The following is a 20,012-nucleotide window of genomic DNA, read 5'->3' as shown; positions in this document are numbered from 1 at the left end:
GTAATGTGATGGAGCACTACCACCCTCTAGTGGTCAACCTCTGAGACAGTACTAGAGGACTACAGCAGGGTAATGTGATGGAGCACTACCACCCTCTAGTGGTCAACCTCTGAGACAGTACTAGAGGACTACAACAGGGTAATGATTTCATTTAATTTGATTTATTTCACCTTTATTTAACCAGGTAGGCCAGTTGAGAACAAGTTCTCATTTACAACTGCGACCTGGCCAAGATAAAGCAAAGCAGTGCGACAAAAACTACACAGAGTTACACATGGGATAAACAAACATACAGTCAATAATACAGTAGACAAAAATAAAGTATATATACAGTGTGTGCAAATGGAGTGAGGAGGTATTGCAATAAATCGGCCATAATACCAAAGTAATTACAATTTAGCAGATTAACACTGGAGTGATAGATGAGCAGATGATGATGTGCAAGTAGTGATGCTGGTGTGCAAAAGAGCAGAAAAGTAAATAAAAACAATATGGGGATGAGGTAGGTAGATTGGATGGGCTATTTACAGATGGGCTATGTACAGCTGCAGCGATCGGTTAGCTGCTCAGATAGCTGATGTTTAAGTTAGTGAGGCAATGTCTCCAGGTTCAGCGATTTTTGAAATTCGTTCCAGTCACTGGCAGCAGAGTACTGGAAGGAAAGGCAGCCAAAGGAGGTGTTGGCTTTGGGGATGACCAGTGAGATATACCTGCTGGAGCACGTGCTACGGTCGGGTGTTGTTATTGTGACCATTGAGCTGAGATAAGGAGCTTTACTTAGCATAAACTTGTAGATGACCTGGAGCCAGTGGGTCTGGCGACGAATATGTATGAATATTTAGCGAGGGCCAGCCGACTAGAGCATACAGTTCGCAGTGGTGGGTGGTATAAGGCGCTTTGGTAACAAACCATATGGCACTGTGATAAACTGCATCCAATTTGCTGAGTAGAGTATTAGAAGTTATTTTGTAGATGACATCTCCGAAGTCGATGATCGGTAGGATAGTCAGTTTTACTAGGGTAAGTTTAGCGGAGTGAGTGAAGGAGGCTTTGTTGTGAAACAGGAAGCCGAATCTAGATTTGATTTTGGATTGGAGATGTTTGATGTGATGAAAGCGTGCCCATAGTAGTCTGCACTACCATCCTCTAGTGGTCAACCTCTGAGACAGTACTACTCTCTCTCTGATGGTATGCTACTCCCTCATCCTCCTCCTCCTCTCTCTCTGATGGTATGCTCCTCCCTCCTCCTCCTCCTCCTCTCTCTCTGATGGTATGCTACTCCCTCCTCCTCCTCCTCCTCTATCTCTGATGGTATGCTACTCTCTCCTCCTCCTCCTTCTCTCTCTCTGATGGTATGCTACTCCCTCCTCCTCCTCCTCTCTCTCTGATGGTATGCTACTCCCTCCTCCTCCTCCTTCTCTCTCTCTGATGGTATGCTACTCCCTCCTCCTCCTCCTCCTCACCCTCCTCCTCCTCCTCTCTCTGATGGTATGCTACTACCTCCTCCTCCTCCTCTCTCTTTGATGGTATGCTACTCCCTCCTCCTCCTCCTCCTCCCCCTCCTCTCTCTCTGATGGTATGCTACTCCCTCCTCCTCCTCCTCCTCTCTCTCTGATGGTATGCTACTCCCTCCTCCTCCTCCTCCTCCTCCTCCTCCTCCTCCTCCTCTCTCTCTGATGGTATGCTACTCCCTCCTCCTCCTCCTCCTCCTCTCTCTCTGATGGTATGCTACACCCTCCTCCTCCTCCTCCTCTCTCTCTGATGGTATGCTACTCCCTCCTCCTCCTCCTCCTCCTCTCTGACGGTATGCTATCCCTCCCTCCCTCCCTCCCTCACTTCCTCTCTCCCTCTTAATTCCTTGTAATATGTCTGTCTGTGCTTTCAACAAGAGGTTGACAAACCGGTCTAGTGGGGGGGTGGCAGAGCTGTGTGCGTGTGTGTGTTTGCACGTGTGCGTTTGCATGTGTGTTTGCGTGTGTGTGTGTGTTTGCTTGTGTTTGTGTGTGTGAGTGTGTGTGTGTGTTTGCGTGTGTGAGTGTGTGTGAGTGTGTGTGTGTGTTTGCGTGTGTGAGTGTGTGTGTGTGTGTGTGTGTGTGTGTGTGCGTGAGTGTGTGTGTGTTTGCATGTGTGTGTGTGACACCTTACCTCTCTTCCCTCTTCTATTCGTCTGTACATCCTAGCCACTCCCCCCCCCATCCAACCAGGTGGAACTCTGCTTCCTTCCAATCAGTCAGAGCCGACAACCACATAGTGAGCTTCTCGTCTTTGCATTAAAAGCACATCTATTTGACCCATTCGTCTGTTCCTCTCAACCAGGTAAGACACGTTATTATTATTATTATTATTATTATTATTATTATTATTATTATTATTATTATTATTTTAGTTAATTTGTGTCTTTGATTTTTAACGTTTGTAAGGATGATTCGTTGAACCATAGTGAGGAGCTACAAGCTAGTGAGGAGCTACAAGCTAGTGAGGAGCTACAAGCTAGTGAGGAGCTACAAGCTAGTGAGGAGCTACAAGCTAGTGAGGAGCTACAAGCTAGGGAGGGGGGGGGGGAGACACCAGCAGTCTGGTGAGAGAACACGACAGACTAGGGAGGGGACGACCTACTGAAGGTTAGGTCAAGATACTGGCTACATCTTAAACCCTATCCTCTACATAGGGCACTACTTTAGACCAGGGTCTATAGGGTAGTAGTGCACTACTTTAGACCAGGGTCTATAGGGTAGTAGTGCACTACTTTAGACCAGGGTCTATAGGGTAGTAGTGCACTACTTTAGACCACTATAGGGTAGTAGTGCACACACACACACACACACACAAAGCTGATGTAAATAGTTTGTTGACTCATGGGACTACCAAAGTGTGGCTTGGTGCAGTAACAAAGGTATGAGAGAGAGCTAGCTAGCTCAACCAATAGGACAGACACAGATATACAGTAAGAGCTATGTGTGAACAATAAGCACATCCTTCCATGCAGACAGACAAGATGGGAACCAAGGGCAGCATGTGGATCTTTAGTATTCCCGATTGTCTGTTGGACAGGAAACCTGTCGCACAATGTCCTGAATGCTAATCTATAAAAACATCTGTTAAATTAGCTGCTCTGTTTTGCTGGTTTACAGCAGGCCATTTCACAGGGAACTGTAGGTGTTAAATTAGCTTCTCTGTTTTGCTGGTTTACAGCAGGTCATTTCACAGGGAACTGTAGGAAGTTCTGTCCCATTGTTGCATCACCAACCAAGTTCTATATGGGCCCTAACACGTTATAGAGCCTGGTCTAACTATCCATGCATATCGGAGGGCTGTCTGTCTCATTATCTGATGAGGAAGTCAGGCATATTGGAGGGGTGTTCCATTATCTGATGAGGAAGTCAGACATATTGGAGGGCTGTCTGTTCCATTATCTGATGAGGAAGCCAGGTATATTGGAGGGGTGTCCCATTATCTGATGAGGAAGTCAGGTATATTGGAGGGGTGGCTGTTCCATTATCTGATGAGGAAGTCAGGTATATTGGAGGGGTGGCTGTTCCATTATCTGATGAGGATGTCACGCATATTGGAGGGGTGGCTGTGCCATTATCTGATGAGGAAGTCAGGCATATTGGAGGGGTTTCTGTCCCATTATCTGATGTGTCTGTCCCATTATCTGTTGTGTCTGTTCCATTATCTGACGAGGACGTCAGGCATATTGGAGGGGTGGCTGTTCCATTATCTGATGAGGAAGGCATGCATATTGGAGGGGTGGCTGTTCCATTAGTCAGTTTAACTCAGTTAAATACCTAACATGTAAATGGAATCATGACACACACATAACTGACATTCTCCCACTAGATCAAACTAGATAACACTTCATTTCATTTTACCATTTTTCAATTGACATTTCTTAGTATATATCCATAAAAATGATGCCTGCCGATTCATGATTTCGACTGGCTAAGAAAAGCTGCCTGCCTGTCAGTCTCGTCTCGACTCAATCATTACTATTGGGACAGTTGGAGAACAAATTTGCAAAATGTCAGAGAGACCGACAGCAAGGTTTACACAAATCTCCAAAAACGAAATGTTAGTCTAAAGGAAATGTGAGATAATGTCTAGATGCTTTTTATAGTGGAGTTTATAAATTGCCTGGCTGGGCTGATGAGACAGTGGATTGATAAATTGCCTGGCTGGGCTGATGAGACAGTGGAGTTTATAAATTGCCTGGCTGGGCTGATGAGACAGTGGATTGATAAATTGCCTGGCTGGGCTGATGAGACAATGGCGTTTATAAATTGCCTGGCTGGGCTGATGAGACAGTGGCGTTTATAAATTGCCTGGCTGGGCTGATGAGACAGTGGATTGATAAATTGCCTGGCTGAGCTGATGAGACAGTGGATTGATAAATTGCCTGGCTGGGCTGATGAGACAGTGGATTCATAAATTGCCTGGCTGGGCTGATGAGACAGTGGATTGATAACTTGCCTGGCTGGGCTGATGAGACAGTGGATTGATAAATTGCCTGGCTGGGCTGATGAGACAGTGGATTGATAAATTGCCTGGCTGGGCTGATGAGACAGTGGATTGATAAATTGCCTGGCTGGGCTGATGAGACAGTGTAGTTTATAAATTGCCTGGCTGGGCTGATGAGACAGTGGAGTTTATAAATTGCCTGGCTGGGCTTATGAGACAGTGGAGTTTATAAATTGCCTGGCTGGGCTGATGAGACAGTGGATTGATAAATTGCCTGGCTGGGCTGATGAGACAGTGGATTGAGCAGTCAGATGTCTATTCCGGTGTCTATTCCACAAGCCGGTGGTAACTTGTGGAAAAGACACCGGCTTGAATGTGGTTTTAACCAATCAGCATTCAGCATTACACAATGGTACTAGATGTTTGTGCATAACTGTAATGAATTATATATATACAGTTGAAGTCGGAAGATTACATACACTTAGGTTGGAGTCATTGAAACTAGTTTTTCAACCACTCCAAAAATGTCTTGTTTACAAACTATAGTTTTGTCAAGTCGGTTAGGACAGCTACTTTGTGCATGACACAAGTAATTTTTCCAACAATTGTTTACAGACAGATTATTTCACTTATAATTCACTGTATCACAATTCCAGTGGGTCAGAAGTTTACATACACTAAGTTGAATATGCCTTTAAACAGCTTGGAAAATACCAGAAAATGATGTCATGGCTTTAGAAGCATCTGATAGGCTAATTGACATAATTTGAGTCAGTTGGAGGTGTACCTGTGGATGTATTTCAAGGCCTACCTTCAAACCCAGTGCCTATTTGCTTGAGATCATGGGAAAATCAGAATAAATCAGCCAAGAAGAATTGTAGACCTCCACAAGTCTGGTTCATCCTTGGGAGCAATTTCCAAATGCCTCAAGGTACCACGTGCGTCTCTACAAACAATAGTGCACAAGTATAAACAACATGGGACCACACAGCCATCATACCACTCAGGAAGGAGACGCATTCTGTCTCCTAGAGATGAACGTACTTTGTTGCGAAAAGTGCAAATCAATCCCAGAACAACATCAAAGGACCTTGTGAAGATGCTGGATGAAACAGGTCGACATAACCTGAAAGGCCGCTCAGCAAGGAATAAGCCACTTCTCCAAAACCGCCATAAAAAAGCCAGACTACGGCATAAAAGATTGTACTTTTTGGAGAAATGTCCTCTGGTCTGATGAAACAAAAATATAACTGTTTAGTCATAATGACCACTGTTATGTTTGGAGGAAAAAGGGGGAGGCTTGCAAGCCAAAGAACACCCTCCCAACCATGAAGCACGGGGGTGGCAGCATCATGTTGTGGGGGTGCTTTGCTGCAGGAGGGACTGGTGCACTTCACAAAATAGATGACATCACGAGGCAGGAAAATTATGTGGATATAATGAAGCAACGTCTTAAGACATCAGTCAGAAAGTTAAAGCTTGGACGCAAAGGGGTCTTCCAAATGGACAATGACCCCAAGCATACTTCCAAAGTTCTAGAAAAATGGCTTAAGTACAACAAAGTTAAGGTATTAGAGTGGCCATCACAAAGCCCTGTCCTCAATCCTATAGAAAATTTATGGGCAGAACTGAAAAAGCATTTTGCGAGCAAGGAGGCCTACAAACCTGACTCATTTACACCAGCTCTGTCAGGAGGACTTATTGTAGGAAGCTTGTGGAAGGCTACCCAAAATGTTTGACCCAAGTTAAACAATTTAAAGGCAATGCTATCAAATACTAATTGAGTGTATGTAAACTCCTGACCCTCTGGGAATGTGATGAAAGAAATAATAGCTGAAATAAATCATTCTCTCTACTATTATTCTGACATTTCACATTCTTAAAATAAAGTTGTGATCCTATCTGACCTAAGACAGGGAATTTTTACTAGGATTAAATGTCAGGAATTGTGAAAAACTGAGTTTAAATGTATTTGGCTATGAGGTAAACCTCCAACTTCAATTGTATATATATGTATTATTTATTTCACCTTTATTTAACGAGGTAGGCCAGTTGACAACAAGTTCTCATTTACAACTGCAACCTGGCCAAGATAAAGCAAAGTAGTGCGACAAAAACAACACAGAGATACACATGGAATAAACAAACCATACAGTCAATAACACAATAGAAACAATATATACAGTGTGTGCAAATGAGGTAATATTAGGGAGTTAAGGCAATAAATAGGCCATGCTGGCAAAATAATTACAATTTAGCATTAACACTGGAGTGATCGATGTGCAGATGATGATGTGCAACTAGAGATACTGGGGTGAAAAAGAGAAGAAAAATATAATATGGGGATGAGATAGTTGGATGGGCTATTTACAGATTGGCTGTGTACAGGTGCAGCGATCGGTAAGCTGCTCTGACAGGTGATACTTAAAGTTATAGAGGTATGAGTCTCCAGCTTCAGTGATTTTTGCAATTTGTTCCAGTCATTGGCAGCAGAGAACTGAAAGGAAACGCGGCCAAAGGAGGTGTTGGCTTTGGGGATGACCAGTGAAATATACCTGATGGAGCGCGTGCTACAGGTGGATGTTGCTATGGTGACCAGTGAGCTGAGATAAGGCGGGGCTTTACCTAGCAAAGACTTATCGATGACCTGGAGCCAGTGGGTTTGGCGACGAATATGTAGCGAGGGCCAGCCAACGAGAGCATACAGGTCGCAGTGGTGGGTAGCATATGGGGCTTTGGTGACAAAACGGATGGCACTGTGACAGACTACATCCAAATTGCTGAGTAGAGTGTTGGAGGCTATTTTGTAAACGACATCGCCGAAGTCAAGGATCGGTAGGATGGTCAGTTTTACGAGGGTATGTTTAGCGGCATGAGTGAAGGAGGCTTTGTTTGCGAAATATGAAGCCGATTTTAAATTTAAGATTGGATTGAAGATGCTTAATGTGAGTCTGGAAGGAGAGTTTACAGTCTAAAAAGACACCTAGGTATTTGTAGTTGTCCACATATTCTATTTCAGAGCCGTCCAGAGTAGTGATGCTAGTCGGGCGGGCAGGTGCAGGCAGCGATCGGTTGAAGAGCATGCATTTAGTTTTACTAGCATTTAAGAGCAGTTGGAGGTCAGGGAAGGAGTGTTGTGTGGCACTGAAACTCGTTTGGAGGTTTGTTAACTTTGGGCTGCAATCCCGTTAACGGGATGATATGACAACAGCCACTGAAAGTGCAGGGCGCCAAATTCAAAACAACAGAAATCTCATAATTAAAATTCCTCAAACATACATGTATTTTATACCGTTGTAAAGGTATTCTTGTTGTTATTTCCACCACAGTGTCCGATTTCAAATAGGATTTACAGCGAAAGAACCACAAACGATTATGTCAGCACCTGGTCACAATAAAACACAGCCATTTTTCCAGCCAAAGAGAGGAGTCACAAAAAAGCAGAAATATAGATAAAATTAATCACTAACCTTTGATGATCTTCATCAGATGACACTCATAGCACTTCATGTTACACAATACATGTATGTTTTGTTCGGTAAAGTTCATATTTATATCCAAAAATCTGAGTTTACATTGGTGCGTTATGTTCAGTAATTCCAAAACATCCGGTGATTTTGCAGAGAGCCACATCAATTTACAGAAATACTTATAATAATTATTGCTAAAAGATACACCTTTTATGCAAGGAATTTTAGATCCACTTCTCCTTAATGCAACCGCTGTATCAGATTTCCAAACAACTTTATGGAAAAAGCACACCATGCAATAATCTGAGTATGGCGCTCAGAGACCAAAACAACCCAAACAGATATCCACCATGTTGTGCAGTCAACAGAAGTCAGAAATAGCATTTTAACTATTCACTTACCTTTGATGATCTTCATCAGAATGCACTCCCAGGAATGCCAGTTGCACAATAAATTATTGTTTTGTTCAATAATGTCCATCATTTATTTCCAAATACCTTCTTTTTGTTAGCGCGTTTAGCCCAGTAATCAAAATTCATGAGGCGCGATCACTAGGTGCAGACGAAAAGTCCAAAAAGTTATGTTACAGTCCGTAGAAACATATCAAACGATGTATAGAATCAATCTTTAGGATGTTTTTAACATAAATCTTCAATAATGTTCCAACCGGAGAATTCCTTTGTCTGTAGAAAAGCAATGGAACAGCTCACTCTCACGTGAACGAGCGAGACTGAGCTCGTGGATCTCTGGAAGACCTCTGACTCATTCCCCTCTCATTTGCCCCCACTTTACAGTAGAAGCAGCAAACAAGGTTCTGAAGACTGTTGACATATAGTGGAAGCCTTAGGAAGTGCAATATGACCCCATAGACACTGTGTATTTGATAGGCCAAGAGTAGAAAAACTACAAACCTCAGATGTCCCCCTCCTGGTTGGATTTTTTCTCAGGTTTTTGCCTGCCATATAAGTTCTGTTATACTCACAGACATCATTCAAACAGTTTTGGAAACTTTAGAGTGTTTTCTATCCACGTCTACTAATTACATGCACATTCTAGTTTTTTTGGCTGAGTAGCAGGCAGTTTAATTTGGGCACGCTTTTCATCCAAAATTCCCAATGCTGCCCCCTACCCTAGAGAATTTAAAAGTGAAAATGCAATGGTGCTTTCAGTCTGAGTATGAAAGCCACCCGATGTGGAAACAAGTTGTCCAAGAAAACTACAGGGACAGGATGGATTTCATACTCAGACTGAAAGCAGCATTGCATTTTCACTTTTAAGTAGAAGGGCACACCCACACACACACACAAACACTCACAAGCAAGCACATTTGCACACACAAATGCACACAAACACACACTCCTCTGACAAACTGTGTAACAGTTTCTCTCTACTTGCCCTTTTTGCTCTTTCAGACAATTGAATCTACAGGTTGTTGTTATTTTGGCACAGTTAGACTTCCTTCCCCTCCCTCTCTGTCTCAGTCAGTCCCAGTCAGGTTCCCATGGTATATGGTTATGTGTGTGGCTCAGGTCCAGTTCCCATGGTATATTTGGCTTCATCTTTGTATTCCTCAATCAAATGACCCTCCCCGACCTCACTAACCGCCCTTTGATGAACAGAGAGCAGATGGCATAAAGGAATGACTATGGCTGGCTGAGCACACACACACACACACACACACCACACCACACATCCGTCTAACAGAGTAGGGTGCGTCCAGAGGATGACTCACACACGAGTGGCGCAGCGGTCTAAGGCACTGCATCTCCGTGCTAGACGAGTCACTACAGACCCCGGTTTGATCCTGGGCTGTATCACAACTGGCCATGATCGGGAATCCTATAGGGCGACTCACAATTGGCCCAGCGTCGTCCGGGTTAGGGGAGGGTTTGGCTGGGGTAGGCCGCCATTGAAAATAAGAATATGTTCTTAACGTACTTGCCTAGTTCCATTTTTTTTAAACTGTAATGATGTGTAATGAGTCCCAAATTGTGCTCTATCCCCTACATATTGGACCTGGGAAAAGTAGAGCACTACATAGGGCACGAGTACTCAACTTTGACCCTATGAGGTCTGGAGTACTGCTGATTTTCTGTTCTACCTGATCATTAATTGATGTCCCAGGTCTAAATCAATCCCTGATTTGAGGGAAACCTGGGAGGACACCACGGAAGAAGCTACTGCTGTCCAAAAAAAAACATTGCTCCACATCTGAAGTTCGCAAAAGTGCACCTGGATGTTCCACAGCGCTACTGGCAAAATATACTGTGGACAGATGAAACTACAGTTGAGTTGTTTGGAAGGAACAGACAATACTGTGTGGAGAAATAAAGGCACAGCACACCAACATCAAAACCTCCCAACTGTAAAGTACGGTGGAGGGAGCATCATGGTTTGGGGCTGCTTTGCTGCCTCAGGGCCTGGACAGCTTGCTATCATCGACGGAAAAATGATTTCCCAAGTTTATCATGACATTTTGCAGGAGAATGTAAGGCTATCTGTCTGCCAATTAAAGCTCAAAAAAAGAAGTTAGGTGATGCAACAGGACAACGACCCAAAACACAGAAGTAAATCAACGACATAATGGCTTCAACAGAAGAAAATACGTCTTTTGCGTGGCCCAATCAGAGTCCCGACCTCAACCCGATTTGAAATGCTGTGACAGGACCTCAAGAGCATTTTCATACAAGTTCACAGCAGACATCCTAAGAATATTGCTGAACTGAAACAGTTTCGTAAAGATGAATGGTCCAAAATTCCTCTTGAATGTTGTGCAGGTCTGATCCGCAAGAACATGTTTGGTTGTGGTTCTTGCTGCCAAAGGTCAATTGGTTAAATCCAAGTTCACATATCTTTACCACCCTAAACTGTGAATGAACACGGTGTGTTCAATAAAGACATGAAAATGTATAATTGCTTGTGTGTTATTAGTTTAAGCTGACTGTGTTTGTATATTGCTGTGACTTAGATGAAGATCAGTCATTAACCTCTAATGACTCCCCATCCCGCATGAGAGAGCGTAATAATCGACTGACACTAATTAGCATAACGCAACGGACATAAATATTCCTAGAAAATATTCCTATTCATGAAAATCACAAGTGAAATATATTGAGACACAGCTTAGCCTTTTGTTAATCACCCTGTCATCTCAGATTTTCAAAATATGCTTTACAGCCTAAGTTAGACAAGCATTTGTGTAAGTTTATCGATAGCCTAGCATAGCATTTGGTCCAGCTAGCAGCAGGTAACTTGGTCACGGAAATCAGAAAAGCAATCAAATTAAATTGTTTACCTTTGATGAGCTTCGGATGTTTTCACTCACGAGACTCCCAGTTAGATAGCCAATGTTCCTTTTTTCAAAAAATATTATTTTTGCAGGTGAAATAGCTCCTGTTTGTTCTTCACGTTTGGCTGAGAAATCACCCGGAAATTGCAGTCACGAAATCACTGAAAAATATTCCAAATTAGCTCCATAATGTCGACAGAAACATGGCAAACGTTGTTTATAATCAATCCTCAAGGTGTTTTTCAAATATCTGTTCGATAATATATCCACCGGGACAATTGGTTTTTCAGTAGGACCGATTGGAATAATGGCTTTCTCTGTACTTTACTCGAGAATCACTCCGGGAGCCATCAGGTGACCAGTTGCGCAATGTAGCCGCTTATTCTTCAACATAAATGCGTAAAACTACGTCACAATGCTGTAGACACCTTGGGGAATACGGAGAAAAAGTAATCTGGTTGATAGCCCATTCACAGCTCAATAGGGAATCATTGGAACGCAGCGCTTTCAAAACATGAGGCACTTCCGGATTGGATTTTTCTCAGGCTTTCGCCTGCAACATCACTTATATTATACTCACAGACAATATCTTTACAGTTTTGGAAACTTTAGAGTGTTTTCTATCCTAAGCTGTCAATTATATGCATATTCTAGCATCTTGTCCTGACAAAATATCCCGTTTACTACGGGAACGTTATTTTTCCAAAAATGAAAATACTGCCCCCTAGCCAAGACCAAGTTATGCAGAAATCCAGGTAATTCCAAAGGGTTCACATACTTTTTCTTGCCACTGTATATAGTATACGGTATATTAGTGTGGGTATTCGAACACCATTTATGGGTATCTACTAAGTCTATGGGTACCTATTAGCATGACTTCACAGTCATTGTGCTAACGTTAGTTAGCATTGGCTCACAAAACTACCTCTAACTTCCTTCATACTGGACACAGACACCATAACAATGGCATCTACAAGTTCATCTGACTATGAGGAAGTAGATAAAGGGCATCCCTCTAAGGCAAAGGTTGCATATTTGAATCTCATCATGAGTAACTTAAGTATTTTAGCTAATCAGCAAATTTACAAAATACTTACTACTTTTTAGCTACTTTGCAACTATTTAGCATGTTAGCTAACCCTCCCCTAAACCTAGCCCTAACCCTTACTCTAACATAGCATATACAGTGATACTAAAGCAATTGACCGTAATATATCATACTTAAACAATCAAAACGTAGAATACTATACGTCCTACAATTCATATTATATTGTACGATGATAGGCCATTGTAATATGAGCTAACGTAAAGTCAAATATCCTACTAAATGGATTTATGTTAAATATAATACGTTTTCTTCTGGTTGTCATGAGGGATAATAAAAAACTAAATCAGAGGGAAAAGTGATCAGCTGGGGGGAGGTTGGGTTGTGGGTAAATGATGCTCCCATGCTGTTCGGTGGGCTGTGCTGTGTGCGCCTAATGATGACATCAGAGACAGTGTTAGTGAGAGTCTTGCACAGCATCACACACTCTAGTCTGTTGAGTATTTACTGTTATTTCTGTGAGATATAAAGAAGAAGAGACCTTGCAGCATGACAATAATAAACCATGAAACCCTGTCCATTCTGTTTTCTGATTTTCAGTGACTGGTTGTCGCCCCCCCACATCCCTCCACCTCTTACTCCTCCTCCTCCTCCTCCTCTTCCAAGATGAACTGGGGTGGGCTGCAGTCCCTCCTCAGTGGGGTGAATAAATACTCCACGGTGTTCGGACGCGTCTGGCTCTCCATGGTCTTCGTGTTCCGCTTCTTGGTGTTTGTGGTGGCCGCTCAGCGCGTCTGGGTAGACGAGAGTAAGGACTTTGTCTGTAACACGGCCCAGCCAGGCTGCGTCAATGTCTGCTACGACCACATCTTCCCCATCTCACACATCCGCCTGTGGGCACTGCAGCTCATCTTCGTCACCTGTCCATCTCTGATGGTTGTGGCGCACGTCACGTTGCGTGAGGAGAAGGATTCCAAGTACTCCGCAATGCATGAAGGGTCGCATTTGTACGCTAATCCAGGGAAGAAGAGAGGAGGCCTGTGGTGGACCTATCTGGTGAGATACTAGCATACTGTACACAACACAACACCAGACAACACTAACATACTGTACACGACACCACAACACCAGACAACACTAGCATACTGTACACAACACAACACCACAACACCAACATACTGTACACGACACCACAACACCAGACAACACTAACAGACTGTACACAACACCACAACACTAACATACTGTACACAACACCAGACAACACTAACATACTGTACACAACACCACAACACCAGACAACACCAACATACTGTACACACCACCACAACACCAGACAACACCAACATACTGTACACAACAAGAGAGGTGTTTCCCCTATATTCACTAAGGAGAGGTGGGTCGCCGCTGCTAAATCGTTGCCGCCACGCCAAAAAAATATGATTAAAACATTGATATTAATTATAAATCATATTATTTATTTATTAATTTATGTCTTTATAATTTTCGATATGGTAAAATATTTTCAGTGTAAACTTAAACGACTTAAAACCATATATAACGTTTGTAGAAAATATAATGGACCTATATATCTTTTTAAAATGAGATCATCTTCGAAAACGAACAATGACAAAAGTAAAAACTAGACAGGGAAGAAGAAGAATCTTAAGCATGAAACTCAACGAGAATCTCATTGCCAATAGACTGCTGAATGGTACCTGTGAGTTAGCTGCAGAACCCGTGCATGGTCCTTAGCTAGCTAGCTATTACGTGCCAGCTTGCGAATTTCCTAATGTTAGCTAGCTAGCTATTATGTGCCAGCTTGCGAATTTGCTAATGTTAGCTAGCTAAACATTTGGCTATAGGCTGGCACAGGCAGTATGGGATTGTGGAGAGTGAATCAAATATTGCATCATCATCTTTCTAGGTGGTTATCTAGCTGTGGTCATCTGGCTAGTAACAACAAGGTCATTCTACAAAATAGCAACATTAGTGCAGCTAACTATCTAGCTAGCTAACATTGGACTCTAGACCACAAGCAATAGGCATGGATATGCATTGCCAAACAACGCTACTGCCACCTTCTGGTGTGGAGTATTTTAACAAGGCTGAGTGGCTGACGGTCTTTGCTGTGTGAACACAAAAGATATTGACAGCCGGCAGGCAAACTTTAAACAATCCGACTGGTGTTCCTGAGCATTAAAATTAAATAAATGTCATAGCATGAGGCCCCCATAGATTTAAAAAAAAATCATGTTTCAGTCACTCAGATAGCATAAGAACACAGCACAAGACATGGCAAAATGTGTATAATTTTAGGTAATTAGCTTTAAAACTTTAAATTATCTCTCAGTCCCATGGCAAAATGTGTAGAATTTTAGGTAATTCGCTTTAAAACTTTAAATTGTCTCTCAGTCCCATGGCAAAATGTGTATAATTTCAGGTAATTCGCTTTAAAACTTTAAATTGTCTCTCAGTCCCATGGCAAAATGTGTAGAATTTTAGGTAATTAGCTTAAAAACTTTAAAATGTCTATCAGTCCCATGGCAAAATGTGTATAATTGCAGGACATTAGCTTTAAAACGGACATGTTTTCAGTGAGGGGAAACCCTTCAGCCTGTTTATTTAAAGCCACTGTGCTGCATTGGGCTACAGGTTATAATGCTTTTAAAAGGGAAAATAATATTTCAGGTGTCAACATAATTTAATTTCCATTCATTTAGGAGTAGAATGTCCTTTTTTTAAAGATAGAGACAGAGAAAGAATGAGAAAGGGAGAGACACAGAGAAATAAAGAGAAAGAGAGGCAGAGAATGAAAGAGAAAGAGAGATAGAGAACTAGAGAAAGAGAGGCAGAGAACTAAAGAGAGAGAGACAGAATGAGAAAGAGAGAGAGAGAAAGAAAGAGGCAGAGAATGAAAGAGAACGAGAGAGACAGAGAATGAAAGACAAAGAGAGAGACAGAAAAATAAAGAGACAGAGAATGAAAGAGAAAGAAAGAGACAGAGAATGAAAGACAGAGAGAGACAGAAAAAGAAAGAGACAGAGTATGAAAGAGGAAGAGAGAGACAGAGACAGAATGAGAAAGAGAGAGACAGAAAAAGAAAGAGACAGAGAATGAAAGACAAAGAGAGAGACAGAAAAAGAAAGAGACAGAGAATGAAAGAGAAAGACAGAGACAGAGAATGAAAGAGAAAGAGAGAGACAGAAAAAGAAAGAGACAGAGAATGAAAGAGAAAGAAAGAGACAGAATGAAAGAGAAAGAGAGAGACAGAAAAAGAAAGAGACAGAGAATGAAAGAGAAAGAGAGAGACAGAAAAAGAAAGAGACAGAGAGAGACAGAAAAAGAAAGAGACAGAGAATGAAAGACAAAGAGAGAGACAGAAAGAGAAAGAGAGAGACAGAACAAGAAAGAGACAGAGAATGAAAGAGAAAGAGAGAGACAGAGAAAGAAAGAGACAGAGAATGAAAGACAGAGAGAGACAGAAAAAGAAAGAGACAGAGAATGAAAGACAAAGAGAGAGACAGAAAAAGAAAGAGACAGAGAATGAAAGAGAAAGAGAGAGACAGAGAAAGAAAGAGACAGAGAATGAAAGACAAAGAGAGAGACAGAGAAAGAAAGAGACAGAGAATGAAAGACAAAGAGAGAGAGAGAAAAAGAAAGAGACAGAGAATGAAAGAGAAAGAAAGAGACAGAATGAAAGAGAAAAAGAGAGACAGAAAAAGAAAGAGACAGAGAATGAAAGAGAAAGAGAGAGACAGAAAAAGAAAGAGACAGAGAGAGACAAAAAAAGAAAGAGACAGAGAATGAAAGAGAAAGAGAGAGATAGAAAAAGAAAGAGACAGAGAGAGACAGAAAAAGAAAGAGACAGAGAATGAAAGACAAAGAGAGAGACAGAAAAAGAAAGAGACAGAATGAAAGAGAAAGAAAGAGACAGAGAATGAAAGAGAAAGAGAGAGACAGAAAAAGAAAGAGACAGAGAATGAAAGAGAAAGAAAGAGACAGAGAATGAAAGACAGAGAGAGACAGAAAAAGAAAGAGACAGAGTATGAAAGAGGAAGAGAGAGACAGAGACAGAATGAGGAAGAGAGAGACAGAGAAAGAGAGAGACAGAGAATGAAAGACAAAGAGAGAGACAGAAAAAGAAAGAGACAGAGAATGAAAGACAAAGAGAGAGACAGAAAAAGAAAGAGACAGAGAATGAAAGAGAAAGAAAGAGACAGAGAATGAAAGAGAAAGAGAGAGACAGAGAATGAAAGAGAAAGAGAGAGACAGAGAAAGAAAGAGGCAGAGAATGAAAGACAAAGAGAGAAACAGAAAAAGAAAGAGACAGAGAATGAAAGAGGAAGAGAGAGACAGAGACAGAATGCGAAAGAGAGACAGAGAAAGAATGAGGCAGAGAATGAAAGACAAAGAGAGAGACAGAAAAAGAAAGAGACAGAGAATGAAAAACAAAGAGAGAGACAGAGAATGAAAGAGAAAGAGAGAGACAGAGAAAGAGAGAGACAGAGAAAGAAAGAGGCAGAGAATGAAAGATAAAGAGATACAGAGAATGAAAGATAAAGAGAGATACAGAGAAAGAAAGATAAAGAGAGAGACAGAGAAAGAAAGAGACAGAGATTGAAAGAGAAAGTGAGAGAGAGAAAGAGAGAAACATAAATGATGTACCTACAATATGAGTCAATGTATAGGTTCTATTTAAAGCTCAATGGTAGCCTACGACCAATGCACCGACAGGCCTCAAATGTAGTGAAGAGGAAACAAGGAGAGGACAAGCACACACGGGCTAACATGTCATTCTACATGACTGGAGACTTTACCACAACCTATTTTAATGCAGCACAAACTATCAAAATGACAGGCTACTTTAACACTGAGAATAAAAAGGGCGTTTCACTGCCTACAGTATTTTAGGAGTCAAATGGCAACTCCTGCTAAATCAAATCAAATTGTATTGGTCACATACACATATTTAGCAGATGTTATTGTGGGTGTAGCGAAATGCTTGAGAATACAACTAAATGAAACTAAAAATAATTGCTGTAACCTGTATTTCCTGTCTGGTCTCTTCTATATATTTTTTTCTTCTGTGTCATTGACTTGTTTATTGTTTATTCCATGTTAATCCATGTTTAACTCTGTGTTGTTGTTTGTGTCACACTGCTTTGCTTTATCTTGGCCAGGTCGCAGTTGTAAATGAGAACTTGTTCTCAACTGGCCTACCTGGTTAAATAAAAGTGAAATGACAAAAATACTATTTTCTCAATATCTAATTCTACTCAATCTCTACTTCTGGTTATTACAACATGAGTCGAATGGAATTTAACTCCTCTCAATGATTTGATCTGAATTAAACTATTTTAACTAGTCAACCGGACACCCATATTTCCTGTGTGGTCTCTTTAAAGATGTTTTAATGACGATTCTTTATTTATCTCTAATCCTCCCCGTAGGCGAGTCTGATCTTCAAGGCGGGCTTCGACGCCGGCTTCCTCTACATCCTCTACTACGTCTACGAGGGATATGACATGCCTCGTCTCTCCAAGTGCTCCCTGGAGCCCTGCCCCAACACCGTCGACTGCTACATCTCCCGTCCCACCGAGAAAAAGATTTTCACCATCTTCATGGTGGTCTCCTCAGCCGTCTGCATCCTCATTTGTATCTGTGAGATGGTCTACCTCATCTACAAGAGGATCCAGAAGCTCGTCAGGAAGAAGGTGGTAGAGAGTCATGAGACGACGTCGTTGACGGCGCGGAGGTCGAGATCCAAGTCTACGAGATCCAAGTTGTCTGTCAGGGAGGACCCCACCAACACAGCCTCCATTCAGAACCTCTGTAATGTCATGACGGAGGCGGCGCCGTCAGAGAAGAAGAAATAATAGGTCACATGACGCGGTGAAGCTGGAATGGGGGGGGGGGGGGTGAAATGGGAGTGGGAGGAGTTTGACCGTCTAAGGTCAGGAGATAGCATATGTCGTAGGGTGGATTATAAAGTCAGGAGATAGCATATGTCGTAGGGTGGACTATAAGGTCTAAAATCAGGAGATAGCATATGTCGTAGGGTGGATTATAAAGTCTAAGGTCAGGAGATAGCATATGTCGTAGGGTGGACTATAAGGTCTAAAGTCAGGAGATAGCATATGTCGTAGGGTGGACTATAAGGTCTAAAGTCAGGAGATAGCATATGTTGTAGGGTGGATTATAAAGTCAGGAGATAGCATATGTCGTAGGGTGGACTATAATGTCTAAAGTCAGGAGATAGCATATGTCGTAGGGTGGACTATAAGGTCTAAAGTCAGGAGATAGCATATGTCGTAGGGTGGACTATAAGGTCTAAAGTCAGGAGATAGCATATGTCGTAGGGTGGACTATAAGGTCTAAAGTCAGGAGATAGCATATGTCGTAGGGTGGATTATAAAGTCAGGAGATAGCATATGTTGTAGGGTGGACTATAAGGTCTAAAGTCAGGAGATAGCATATGTCGTAGGGTGGATTATAAAGTCAGGAGATAGCATATGTCGTAGGGTGGACTATAAGGTCTAAAGTCAGGAGATAGCATATGTCGTAGGGTGGACTATAAGGTCTAAAGTCAGGAGATAGCATATGTTGTAGGGTGGATTATAAAGTCAGGAGATAGCATATGTCGTAGGGTGGACTATAAGGTCTAAAGTCAGGAGATAGCATATGTCGTAGGGTGGATTATAAAGTCTAAGGTCAGGAGATAGCATATGTCGTAGGGTGGATTATAAAGTCAGGAGATAGCATATGTCGTAGGGTGGACTATAAGGTCTAAAGTCAGGAGATAGCATATGTCGTAGGGTGGATTATAAAGTCTAAGGTCAGGAGATAGCATATGTCGTAGGGTGGACTTTAACAGAATTGTCACTGAACTATGCATGCTTTCACTAATGATTGACATTCACTTTTATTGAACCTTTATTTAACTAGGCAAGTCAGTTAAAGGACAAATTCGTATTTACAATGACAGCCTACCAGAAGGAAAAAGGCCTTCTGCGGGTACGGGGGCTGGGATTAAATTTTTTTTATAATAAATAAAATATTGGACAAAACTCACAACACAACACTGCATAAAGAGAGACCTATTCACTGATTTCTGATTGGCCTTAATTGATTGCATGTGTGTGATGTGACACAAACAATAGGAAGTGCATGCTCTTCAACCGATCGCTGCCCGCACCCGCCCGTCTGACTAGCATCACTACTCTGGATTGTTTTGACTTAGAATACGTGGACAACCACAAATACCTGGGTGTCTGGCTAGACTGTAAACTCTCCTTCCAGACTCTTATTAAGCATCTCCAATCAAAAATTAAATATAGAATTGGCTTCCTATTTCGCAACAAAGCCTCCTTCACTCACGCAGCCAAACATATCCTCGTAAAACTGACTATCCTACCAATCCTTGACTTTGGCCACGTCAATTACAAAATAGCCTCTAACACTCTACTCAGCAAATTGGATGCAGTCTATCACAGCTCCATCCGTTTTGTCATCAAAGCCCCATGTGCTACCCACCACTGTGACCTGTATGCTCTCGTTGGCTGGTCCTCGCTACATATTCGTCTCCAAACCCACTGGCTCCAGGTCATCTATAGGTCTTTGCTAGGTAAAGCTCCGCCTTATCTCAGCTCACTGGTCACCATAGCAACACCCACCCGTAGCACGCGCTCCAGCAGGTATATTTCACTGGTCACCATAGCAACACCCACCCGTAGCACTCGCTCCTGCA

The 20,012-nt window shown here is 42.0% G+C and overlaps 1 protein-coding gene across 1 annotated transcript; it reads left to right on the top strand.

The window, feature by feature from the left end:
* Window positions 1-2,198: 2,198 nt before the first annotated feature.
* LOC118941219 (gap junction beta-4 protein) lies at window positions 2,199-19,299 on the top strand. Its single transcript, XM_036953654.2, has 3 exons — window positions 2,199-2,316; window positions 12,863-13,318; window positions 17,716-19,299. The coding sequence occupies exons 2-3, from the start codon at window positions 12,929-12,931 to the stop codon at window positions 18,139-18,141; spliced, it is 816 nt and encodes a 271-aa protein (XP_036809549.2). The 5' UTR covers window positions 2,199-2,316; window positions 12,863-12,928; the 3' UTR covers window positions 18,142-19,299.
* Window positions 19,300-20,012: the final 713 nt, after the last annotated feature.

This window comes from Oncorhynchus mykiss, chromosome 18 (genome assembly GCF_057628025.1).
Source record: "Oncorhynchus mykiss isolate SJ-2025 chromosome 18, ASM5762802v1, whole genome shotgun sequence".
NCBI classification, from domain to species: Eukaryota; Metazoa; Chordata; class Actinopteri; order Salmoniformes; family Salmonidae; genus Oncorhynchus; species Oncorhynchus mykiss.
The sequence above is the reverse complement of the archived record's forward strand: the minus strand, read 5'-3'. Positions and strand labels throughout refer to the sequence as shown.